This window comes from Magnolia sinica, chromosome 3 (assembly GCF_029962835.1).
Source record: "Magnolia sinica isolate HGM2019 chromosome 3, MsV1, whole genome shotgun sequence".
Classification (NCBI taxonomy): domain Eukaryota; kingdom Viridiplantae; phylum Streptophyta; class Magnoliopsida; order Magnoliales; family Magnoliaceae; genus Magnolia; species Magnolia sinica.
Genome location: NC_080575.1, coordinates 23,229,792 through 23,242,607, shown reverse-complemented (window position 1 = coordinate 23,242,607; position 12,816 = coordinate 23,229,792). Strand labels below are relative to the sequence as shown.

The 12,816-nt window shown below is 39.9% G+C and overlaps 1 protein-coding gene across 1 annotated transcript; it reads right to left on the bottom strand.

Moving 5' to 3' along the window:
• Positions 1–3,284: 3,284 nt before the first annotated feature.
• LOC131239702 (potassium transporter 5-like) lies at positions 3,285–9,108 on the bottom strand. The gene is made up of 9 exons (XM_058237537.1): positions 8,870–9,108; positions 7,502–7,727; positions 7,141–7,389; positions 6,256–6,306; positions 5,684–5,944; positions 5,497–5,549; positions 5,260–5,374; positions 4,740–4,994; positions 3,285–4,372 (listed from the first exon to the last, which is right to left on the bottom strand). The coding sequence occupies exons 1-9, from the start codon at positions 9,047–9,049 to the stop codon at positions 3,489–3,491; spliced, it is 2,274 nt and encodes a 757-aa protein (XP_058093520.1). The 5' UTR covers positions 9,050–9,108; the 3' UTR covers positions 3,285–3,488.
• Between the last annotated feature and the right edge of the window lie 3,708 nt (positions 9,109–12,816).

Here is a 12,816-nt window from a genome sequence, read left to right as displayed (position 1 = left end):
ATCATAGTTACCTCTGTTCGACTTGCGGGCCTCATTATGGATAAATGATGGCCCATTAATCTGAACTGTCCAACTAGTGGGCCTCATTATTGATGAACAATGATTCAAAATCATAGTGACCACTGTTCAACTAGCGGGCCTTATTATTAATTAATGATGTTTCGAAAATCATAATTACATCTATACAAGTAGTGGGCCTTATTATTGATTAACGATGTTTCAAAAATCATAATTACATCTATACAACTAGCGGGCCTCTTCATCATGGATGGACGGAACATGTTTCAAAAATCATACTTACCAATTATTTATTTATCTCATTTACTACTCCATACCTTCTTGAAAAGATAGCCCATCAATCTGAGTTGTCCAACTAACCGGCCTAATTATGGATGACTGATATGTCAAAAATCATACTAATCAAAAGACCATAGCCATCACTTTATTTTTCTGGCACCAGTTTGGGTACCACCAGATAAATTACTTTTTCTACTTACAACAGTAGATAAGTAACTTATTTCATACTAGTTTGGTTTATGACTAGTTATAAGTAACTTTTTTATTCAAAAGTATTTAATCACATCAGTTAATTTTTTTTTTTAGCTTTTCTACATTTTCAGAAGTTGTTAAAGCATAAATGAAGATAAGCTACTTGTGGAATAAGCAAGCAACATATAATCTACACCTTGATCCATAGCTCAAGTGGTAGACAGAGTGAAAATACCTCGTTTCAACACTGAGGTCTTGGTAGGTGGCTAACAGTGGAGTGTGACTGACAGTGTTGTGTACTAAGAAGCTAACCAAAAAAAAAAAAGCAACATACAATCCAAACGCCCTATTAATGTTGGCCATCAACTGTTTTCCTCATTATGGATTTGATGCTGCTGCGTTAACGTAGCAACATAGCTCCACCAGGTATCAGTTATTCTGGCTAGGCAGCCCATCAGCGGATGAGCCTGACCTGGCTTTGGACAGAGCTCAGGCATAGCATGGTGAACCAGATCAATTTTCAGGCTGGGCTTGGACTCTTAAGTCATTTTAGCTTGATCTGGCCTGGCCTAGCCATGCTGAGCTTACTTCATATGTAGCTGCATTACATCCTACGAATATGTCATTCCAATCTTCGGCAAGGCAATCAGTTCTTTAATGTAGACAGTGGGTTTCCTCAAAATGTCTATTTCTTTATGTAAATGCGGCCCACTTGATCAACAAATAAATTAGGAACATTCAAATGAGAAATAGGAATTTTATCAATTTTCAGGCTGGCTGGCGTCGTGCACAGGCCCAACAAAATTTTTGGACTTGGCCCTGTTGTGCTAGGCTTATGCTGAGCTGGGGTTGGGAGAGGGCGTAGGCCTTAATTGTCAGTCTGTTCTCATGACAGTAGTGTGATTGGACAATACAAACCGTCTGTTCATTTGTGCTCATTGAATTTAGAAGCATTATTTAAAAAAAATAAAAAAATAAAAATAAAAATAAAAAATCTGCTCAACTTTGAATTAACCATCCATTCATAGGCACGCTTTAAATCAAGGGCATGGGAGCATACAATGAAGGAATTCAAAACAGATGATCAATACATACAGGACATAAGCGCATCAATGCGAATTCTCACCTTTATAGTTCTGGAAATGCGTAGAGAAAAAAAAAAAAAAAAAAAGAGGGAGAGAGAGAGAGAGAGAGAGAGAGAGGAGAATCTCTTATGGGTATGTAAAACAACTGCTCCATATTGGCCAGGCTTTTGAACCATTTTCTGGTCCACTGATAAGATGGCTATGATTACTGATGGCCTTTTGTTTTTGGTTTATATCCACAAGATGGCTAATCAGGTGTTTTATTCAACAGATAGATTAGAAACATTCAATGACTTCTATGTTTTAGCAGCGATCTCCTTGAAAAAATGTGCATTATTCAGTTGAGGCAATGCATTTGGTATTAACCAGATCTTCTTACTGATCAGTGTAGCTAAAATTGCGAAGGATCAAAGCCACCAAAATAGCAGCAAATATCCAGTTCGGCATATGGGTCCCATGGTGAACAATCCCAATGAGGATGGAGACATCCCAAAAGATCCCATAGATTGGAAGATGAGGTAAATGGACAGTGTAAATGTTGAATAAATGGCATAAAAATGGTGGAAGTCCAACATAGAGTGCATAAATGGCATAAACGAGCATGTGATGTAGCAATTATTCCAGTGTAGAAGCCTAACTCAATTGGGTTCATCTCTCTGAATTATGACACTTAGTAGTAATCTAATTAGCTAATTTTGTCAATCTGTCGAAAAGGTTAGGCAATTTTCGGTCTGTCTACCGTAATAGTACTTCCCAAGTTCAAGTCGCGACTGCTAAGACAACTACCCAACCGGAGTCATTGTTTGAGTTTCGAATGATAAAACTATAATAGTATTTTTATGTCCGAGACGTATCAACTAAAACTGAAATGACTGTTCTGCTGGATGTCAACAGCCATAACCTGATTACTTGATTTCTCTATATCCAATCAGGCATCTTCTGAAGAAACTTCAGATAATCAAACAAATGAAAGGCAATTGATAGACCAGTGTATCCCAAGGTGTTTGCCTACCAATTTATATTCAACTCCAGCATGACAAAGATAGTTCTATATATGGAAGTTTCTTGCTATGAAGTTATCTATAAATCCCTGAAAATTTTAACTTGAGGGATTCCTACTCTAAATATAAACTTGCGATGATCCAACCCCAAATCAAATGGGCCAAACCGAAAAGTCTGAAAAAGTCAAAGAAGATGGTCAATTTGTAAGGCTAGGAAGTAAAGAAAGGGAGGAGAATCAACATCATTACATAAAAACTTGATGGATAAATATGAAATTCGATTAAAAAATTCCCGACTAAGCCAACAAATACAAGATTTCTAAGATTTGAGGAGGAATTTTCTTAATAAAGTCCCCAACACAAGGGCTTTCACTGCCACTCCTTCCCTTGGTCAGGAGTTAATATCTCATTAGCTTGTCTACCAACATAACAAAATGATAAATTTGCAGACCATGCAATCACATTTCAGGAATCGCTGTCTAATTGAAAAGCCCCAAAGAATGTAAAGAAAACTTTGTGTAAGCTTTCCCTAAAGAGCCAATACATCGGCTTAAACACACACACACACACACACACACATATATAGACAGAACGCTCCCATGAGATTGACCTCATAATACCTTTAACCTATATATGTATATGTATATACACACACATACAATCATTCAAAGAACGATGTTCCAAACATTTCAAAGCTATTCTGTGTGCATGAATGCAAAAGAAGTATTTTCATTAACTGAAGTTTTTTCATCGTTTTGCATTACATTAGTTAGCATTCTCTTGTTGCCATAGGCGTAAAAATATTATTGCCTCCTGTCCTCATTCCTATATAAACATCTAAACATATACAATGGTATGAAAAGAAGAAAATAGAAGATGATCTAAACTTTTTGAACACACGACTGATCCTATATCATATATAATAATTCATTCCGACCTGCAGCAAGTTTTTGTTAGGAATCTGTAAATCGACAAATCCTTGCCTGAAATTCCTCCTCAGGAAATCATACACATAGTCCACCACCAATCTTTTAATTATACAAGAATCCTTACTAGCCCTCACTTCACTGTGGCCCAACAAGTACACCACACCTGAGTTCCTCGACTGCTCTAAGAATTGAATTTCTTCTTCTACTCCATCTTCCGCACCCATCTCATGTATCTTATCCTCGCACCCATTCTCCCAATTCTCCATCCTGATAAATGACTTGAGATGCTCCATTAGCAAGTTTTCAAATTCCTCATTCCCCACTCTCCGGTCGCGATAACCATACCTAGCAATGCACCTATACATCTTGTAGTCTTTTGGCCCTACTCGTTTGAGCAAGAACCGCTCCTCAGCTGGGACTTTATTCACAGGCAAATACTTGACAGAGACGAACACCAAGACCGAGTGTATAGCCGGAAGGTTGGTGAGGAAGTGGGAGAATATGGCTGGGACACCTTGGGTCAACTCGGTGTACAAGAGACCAACACCAGGGACCCTTGTGATTCCAAGGTCAGAGCCAAGGGTGGTTAGGTGGTGCGATGATACCTTCTTCTCAACTTCGAAAGCGTGGCGCTTGGTCTGCACGTAGTGCCACACGTACATTACAAAGAAAAGCCCTGCGGCGAAGGAGAGAGGTAGATATCCTCCTTTGGTGAACTTGTAGAGTACTGAAGAAAAGTATAGGAGCTCAAAGGAGACGAATACAATCGCGAAGAGAGCAATGAGGAGAATGTTGGTTTGCCATATCATGAGCATTATCAGAATAAGCAGAGAGGAAGTGACCAACATTACCGCAACCACAGCGATCCCTGCATTGTAGAAAAATGTTATTGTTGTGTTGTATGATGCTTATCAATAGAAATAGTGACAAGGTCAGACCCACATTGCCATTAGCTAATTTTTTGATCTTGTGGAAGGCCATTCCCTAATATCTCCCCTATCAGTTGATCATATCCCTCCTATGAAAGTAGACAATCACAAGCAATTGTTTACATTTATGGGACCAATTGAACAAATAGGACATAAGATCAATGAGGGAGATTTTTGGGGCCTCTTCCATCTAAATAGAACCCACCACATTAACAGCTTGAATTCACATGTATGGTTTGTTGCGCCATGATCCTACCATGTAAATCACTATATAGATTATTTCTAAAAGAATATTTGATTTCTTACCGTATGCATTCCCAATGTTAGTGGTCTCTTTAAAAGCGGCCGTAACCAAGACGCAAGCGAACATGAGCAAGAAATTGATTTCGGGAATGTAGACTTGGCCTTCATGCTTGTGTGAGGTGTGGATGACTCGGACTCGCGGGAAGCAACCCAATGCCATCGACTGCTTGACAATCGCAAACGTGGCCGATATCATTGCCTGGCTTGCAATAATTGATGCCATAACCGCAGCCGCGAACATTGGCCAATACACGGACTCTGTTATTAAGTTTTTCACTGAAAGTGTTAGGTATCGAAGTAATTTTAAAATCTAAAGATAAGATAAGGGAGAATTTGGATGCATCGTCATATTGAATTGCAATAACTAGTCTAAATTGTATAGCCCTAAGCATTTAAATTAAGGCCTTAGTCAAAATTGATATTACATGACTTTCAAGTTGGACTTGAAAGAAACTTCCTCACAATTCAATTTATTTGTGCATTCAAACACAACTAAAATAAGGAATAGAAGTTGTAGTCTTACCAGGAGTAGATTTGTAAAAAGCGTCTCCTACATTAGTTGGGAACTTGGAAAGGTATGCAGCTTGGCCAACATAAGCACAAATGAGACATGGGTATACCAACCCAGTAAATGCAATCTACATAAAAGCAGACAAAAAAAAAACAAACTCAATTTGATAGTTGAATAACATGGGCTATCTATTTTTTTTAATGCTGAAATTGAATTGAAGAATATTGAATTTGCTTATTGATATTAGACCTGAATGGATCTGACAGAGAAGTGGCCCAAATCTGCAAACATGGCCTCAGTTCCTGTTTCATTAGAACCAAATAAAATTAATTGGGTGAGTAAAAAGCCATTTTGCGGAATCATTCATCAAAATTGTGGGGCATGTTTTGACCAAAATTGATTGTGTAAGTTAAGGATATCTATAATGATTGAGTACCTGTCATACAGAGGACAACTCCGCCGAGAGAGATCCAGGCCTCCTTTGGATTGCCGTTGAAGTATCGGAATATGTATATAGGGTTGAAGGCTTTGAGCACAGAGGAATCATGGTGGGCGATGTTGAAGAGACCGATCCCTCCAATGAATGAGTACCATATTAGGATTGCAGGAGCGAATGTGTACCCAACTTTGTCTGTCCCGAATCTCTGAATCGAAAATAGGACTACCAAAATTGCTATAGAGATCATCACCACCACATCTAAGAGGAGTACATATTAAAATTGAATCAGAACCAAAATGAAAAAAAAAAAAAAAAAAAGAGGAGGAGAAGAAAAGATCGTGTGCGCCTGGCGTGCATGAAGATTTAGCGGGCACATATTTGCCACCATCCAACAATCATGGGTGGGAATCTTAACATGTTTTTATAAATTGTACATGTTTTTTAAATTCAAATTTTAAATTGATTATAGATTCCCACCAAATGCCATTAAATAGTGGGAGATGATGTGCCGCCGGATATCACCGCTCCCAGTGCACACTGAAATTCTGCTTTCAGTTATTCTTCTGCACCTTTAGAGATACTTGCATCAATTTTCCTTACTCCATCTACCGCTGATAGAACTGCATCAATTTGAACAAGTTTAAAATTGATAAAAATTAATTGCAAAATGATAATAGGAAAGCCAATTGTATAATTAATCTAGAAAAAAACAGAATTACATAGCATTAATCCCTTAATTTTACATGATTCCTTCATAAATTTTCCTTTAAACAGGTCCATTGGGGAGCTATAATTTTCATTTTGGACCATGTACCAAGCTGGCGGGACCCATTTGCTTCAAAAACTGGCAGGACAGAGAGACCACTTCGTTTAGTAGTCTTGTAGACTGACATCCCAATACATACTAATGGAAAAGGAGCAGCTCATGGCTATCAAATCTAGTACGATGCAAAAGTGAAAGTGCAGGGGGAAGTCATGCCACCAGAGCATGATCATCACCATCTTAAATAATAATAATAATAATAATGAACGAAACTATGGTATTATTACCTTTTAAAACAAGGTATTTTAAAAACTCTCTGAAGTATTTAGCAACTCTACTCCTGTAACATGTGACTACAATATCTGAACCATTCATTTAAGTGGGCCCCACATGGATGGTTCATAGCCCAAAAGCTCAACTGATTGGACCATCCCTAATCCTTGTACTGGAGAATTGTTCTATGTAAGGAATGATGAAGGGAATGTTGGTCTTTTTTTTTTTTTTTATTACCCATCAATTTTTTTATCTTAAAAAAACCTTCAATTGAAGGTTTATCATTCTCTGATCATTGTGAAATCTGACCTTTACCTCATCATTGGTGGATCCTGCCGAATAACTGGTTCAGATAAGGTATACATGTGGACCATTGTATGAAAATAATCTCTTTCAACTTAGAAAAAACTGGCAATACCTGAAATGCAAGGAGTCAAGATTCCATCTCCTATGACCATGCAAGTTCCAAGGAGAGCCACACAAAGTAGACATAACTTAGCAAAAGGGCTTCTTTCCATAGCCTCTTTAATCCACCCAGCTCTCTTAGAATGCTTGTTGGGAAGCTGTAACTTATATGCTGAAAGATCCATGTGCTCCACTTGTTGGTTTGGAATTGCACTCACATTTGAATACCTACATATCAAAGAATACATGGCAAATGTACCACCTGCAACCAAAAATAAATAAAAATCTCAAGTTGCCGAATTCAATGCCATGCAATATTTACATAAAATAGAAAAATGAATTCAGATTCAAAGAATCTCAATTTGAATACTAACCGTCTCCATTATCGTTTGCAAAGAGGACGATGAAGACGTATTTGATAAGAGGAAAGAGTGTAAGAGAGTATATGATGAGAGATAGCGCCCCGATTATATCACTATGTGTTGGAATTCTATCGGAGAAAGTGCTTGAAAATACATATAGAGGAGAAGTGCCAATGTCACCGTATACAACTCCGATGCTTTGGAAAGCCAACTGCATTACAGCAGCCATGGAGACGGCCTGAATTTTATGAAGATGGACGATCACAGCATTTTTAGTACTCATATGAGAATAATAATAATAATAAATTAAAAATTAAATTTAAAAAAAAAAAGAAAAAAAAAAAAAGAAGAAGATAGAAATACGTAATATGAGATAATATTTACACACCAACTTTTTGATGCATTCAACTTTTTTTTTTCTACTTCTGGTATTAGAATAGCCAACTTTTGTTGGTTCTATTCTAAAACCTAAGAAGTGTTTTACTGAATAAAAAGAAGAAACGGTTTAAAACCGACTCTTTGGTGTACACACCCTTTTTCCATTAATTGTTGTTTAATAAGCACCAAAAAGTAGAAAAATAGGTTGTGCGCACCAAATGTGGAGGGTGTACATATCAGTTACCATAGAGCTAGTAAGATAGATTCATATTAAACTCAAAACTCACTCTCATAATATCATCAAAGAGAACAAAAAAACAATAACTAGACAGAGAGATTCATATGAAACTCAAAACTCACTCTCATAATATCATCAACAGAAAAAACAAAAAACAAAAACCATACATAGAGGGATTCATATGAAAATCAAAACTCACTCTCATAATATCATCAAAGAGAAAACCAAAAAACAATAACCGTACAGAAAGACATATTCATATGAAACTCAAAACTCACTCTCATAATATAATCAAAGAGAAAACCAAAAAGCAAAAACCAGACAGAGAGATTCATATGAAACTCAAAAGTCACTCTCATAATATCATCAAAGACAAAACCAAAAAACAATAACCAGACAGAGAGAGATTCATATGAAACTCAAAACTCACTCTCATAATATCATCAAAGACAAAACCAAAAAACAATAACCATACAGAGAGAGAGATTCATATGAAACTCAAAACTCACTATCATAATATCATCAAAGAGAAAACCAAAAAACAATAAGCAGACATAGAGAGAGAGAGCTATTTTCATTAAACTCAAAACCCACCCAACAAACATAAAACTATTACTCATAACCAAAAACCCAAATCAAAGAATGTGAAAACAAGAAAACAAAATATAGTAATTAATTAATTAATTTTTTTTTAAATGCATACATAAGCAGAAATTTGTACAAAACAAACCACAATAATAATAAATGAAGATGGGCTCTCTTACTTTGGTCATATTGGCCATTCCCGACACCTTGCTCGCTTCCTGTTCGAGCGAATCGAGCCTGTTGAATCGCTTCCGCTTTGGTTGCACTTGGACTGCTTCATCATTTTCTGTTTCTTCAACATTCTCTACAGTCTCCACCATCTCCACATTGACAATGGTGTGCTCCTTCTCTTCTTCCATTGATGCCGTGCAACCAAGATTTCCAAAAAAAAAAAAGAAATCTTGCACCGTGTGTGTGGAGGAGTAGAGAGGGAGGGAGAGGCAGTTGTCTTTTTATAAGAGTTGGAGAGCGGGTTCGGATACCGCGTTCTTAAAAAAAACGGCAGAGACAGTCGGGACTCAGCAGCGAGGCAGCTTCCGGGTGTGCTGACGTGGACTTTGGACTGCTGAGCTGATTAATCTGACGTAATCTCGTACGTCCGTTTAGTTGCCACCTAGATGTGTCCCGTCTGGAAAGCGGGAGGAAGGTGAGTTAGTAGGCAAATGCCAACCGTAGCTTTGCCTTTGGAAAGTTGCACACAAGAACGTCTTCTGCTGACTGGAGACGACCATCCCGGATTGCCTGCGTTTCCCAGGAACTTCCGGTGACGGGAAGTAGGTGGGGCCCACCGTGATTTTGGTGAGAAATCCACCCCGTCCATCCGTTTTTCCCGATCATGTTAGCTCACGGGCCAAAAAAATGAGAAAGGTCTAAAACTAAAATGGGCGGCACGACAGGAAAAAGTGGGTAGGGAAATGCCTACTGTTGAAACCTCTGTGGGGTCCACCGTGATGTTTGTATGCCATCCATACCGTTCATAAGGTCATTGCTACTGGGATGAACTGAAAATAAAAAAACGTTAGCCTGATTCAGTGCTTCTGTGGCCTAGGAATGTTTCAACGCTGGACGTTTAATCCTTACTGTTTCCTGTCCTGCAGCCGACTTGAGTTTTGGATCTGCCTCATTATACCCATGTCCCAAATTGATCTGGAAAAACGGATGGACGGTGTGGATTTCTTACAAACAACACAGTGGGCGCCACCTAACTTACCTTGTGGCAGGAAGTTGGCGTGAAAGTCTTTTGCAGGCAATCCGCGTAGAATATCCCTGCACCCTCACCTACGTGCGTTAACACATGCTAAAATAGAAGTGTCTAATAAATCGGACGTGATTGACACGTGAGCAATTTTATTGGAGCCGACATGCTAAGATGATCTGATGATGGGACCGTCCGAGGATCTGGGTTCAGCTGGTGGCAATGGGCAAGGCTGCCCACAGCCGACTGGCTTCGCCCTCTAAACGTGGCCCACCATTACGTAAACAGAATTAATGGTTTAAATACACTTGCAACACAAAAACAATAATATGATTCAGAACGGTGGGACTCGTTGCAGGTGGAGGATATCTTTAGATTGGACTATTTTCAACCTTTGATTATTTAAATCTGGCCCCTAGTGGGCAGGATGACGGCTTATGGGGAACCTAGCACAAGCCGAGTAAGGCAACTTAGCTCGGCCCATGTCCTAATGTTCTGAGCATCGCTTTTCTTAGGTGGGAAGCGGATTGGCTGGTGTACCACACACCACCGTTGTGGCTGGTGTGTTGACGTCACCAAATTCTGTGGGCTCCATCATGAGGTATGAGTTATATCCAAACCGTCCTTCCACTTGTTGAGCTAGTAGTAGTGCTTGAGATGGAAAATAAGACCGATCCAAAATTCACGTGGACCACACTGGAAAAAGCAGTGGAGGATTGAACATCTGCGATTGAAACCCTTTTGAGGATCACAAAAATTTTGGATCAATATGATATTTGTTTTTTCCATTAATCCAGGTCTTTGTGACCTCATGGACATATTTGATGGAAAGTAAACGTTACGGTGGGCCTACAAATGTTTTAACGGTGAGAATCATTTTCCCGGCTGCTATTTGTGGTGTGATCCATTTGAGATGTTTAAATTACTCATTTTTGGGATCAAGGTCTAAAATTATCTCTCCAAATGAATGAACGGTGTAGATATGATAAATACATCATTGTGGGGCCATGTAACTTTGATCTCCTTTGAACCGTTCTACAACCCGGAGCTCGACGAGTATCAGCCTTCGTCTTCGCACGACACTTACCCACACCAGCTACGTTGCTGGTGTATGGTACAGCAGCCAATACGCTTTCGCTTAGGTGAATGTAAAATGTTCAAGTCTATAGATCAACGGTCATCCTTGAAGTGCGATTGTTGGAGCATATGATCCAGATTTCATCCACGGAAGTTGTTGATGCAAAAATCTGGTTCACCCTTGCCGAGCTCCGAGTAGTCACACCGAGCCTTGTAAGTCTGTGTAGAAGAAGGACAAAGGAAACCCTTGCTAGAGCAGTGACCCTCCGATGCCAAAGTCAGGCTAAGAATCTGGGTCTAAGTAGTGTGAGTAGGTTTCGGGTGAGAAAATTTACGTACCTGTTCCTGTGGGTTTGATTCGTACTTATACCTTTCAACTGGAGTGAACATGTCCATCATTCTCGACACAATCTTGGCCTCTAATAACGAACGACATGCATATTAATATTGGCAGTTATTCCGAGATCGTGTGTCAGTAGTTGCTCATCGTGTGTTACTAGGGATGATTCCCTAGTATGATCATAGGTCACATCTCTATCTGAGCCAACCTCTTGGCTTTAGCAACCACGCTCCTGTTGCCCGAACTGATAGGTAGGTTTAACATCGACACAACAATCGGGGCTGAGTCTGAACTCATTTCGAGCATGCCGGGTTGAGCGTCGATTCAATGAGCTCTGCTACTCGATGAGGTCGTTCACCTGGTTGTGCTACGACTACCTCAGGTGGAATTGGCTTTAGATTTTTCCATAACAGAAGCCTTCTACTCTTTGAGTTCAAGTTCGAACTCAGGGAGTAAATGCATGGGGAAATGATCCATCGCACCCCCTGTTACGAGGAGTCGGCATAATTGAAACGAACGGTCGCAATTATGATCCTTTGTTATCAAGACGGCGTGTCACGACAGTTCTTCGACCGTGAGCCCATAGTTGCCAACGTGTGGTGACGGTTATGGATCCGAATTGTCGATGTAGTTATGGTGCTACCTCCTGGACTTCGAAGGACGGAATAGAGATGTTACAGCTATTTGATGCTAGCAGCACATGGCTCAGTATGTTTAGGCTAATGGCTTGCCGCTCGTACTTCGTGGGCTCGGCCTGGAGGCACTTCGGCTTTGGAGACAGCTGTTCGTCATGATTGCGAGTGGTAACCTTGGGCTATATAAACTATTCTTCCCTCCCTCAAAGTAACGTTGCTCTCATACTTTTGGAAGGCGCTTACCATGGAAGTTTCCCAGAGCACGCGATTTCCGGTGAGTTTTTTCCTCCTTTCAGCCTTCTTTCAGTCTTTTCTTTTTCATTTCATTCTACAATGTCGGACGGGTCGGGTGAAGTTCGAGAAAGATATGCATATGAAGGTGAATCCGAGCCAGAGAGCTTGAACTTTAGGCTTAAGACCTCGGAGGGCCCATTGGAAGCGATACCCCTCCATCCTCGCCCTCAAAAGAGTAAGGGCCCTAAGGCCAACGCTCGCTCCAAGGGCATAAAAAGGATACCCCGAGACCCGATGGGAAGGTTTATCGCTTGACCATCAAGCGGCCAACCTGCGGAGCTCGTCTTTGGGGGGCTCGGTATTCGTCGAGTCTCAGATGGCTTAGATTCGCAAGGAATTTCAGATTCCTGACTCTGTACACATACGAGCACCTGCTCCCCATGATGATCCTGGTGATCCTGCTAAGGGTGACATCGCCATCCTCATCTGTGCTTTACAATGTGGGCTTCAGCTTCCGATGCATCCTTTTCTATGCGCTACGACTGCACACTTAAAGTTAGCTTCAGGCTAACTTGTTCCCAATGCCTAAAGAATCTTGATGGCTTTGAATGTGATATGGCACCAGGCCAAGAATCAAGACCTAAC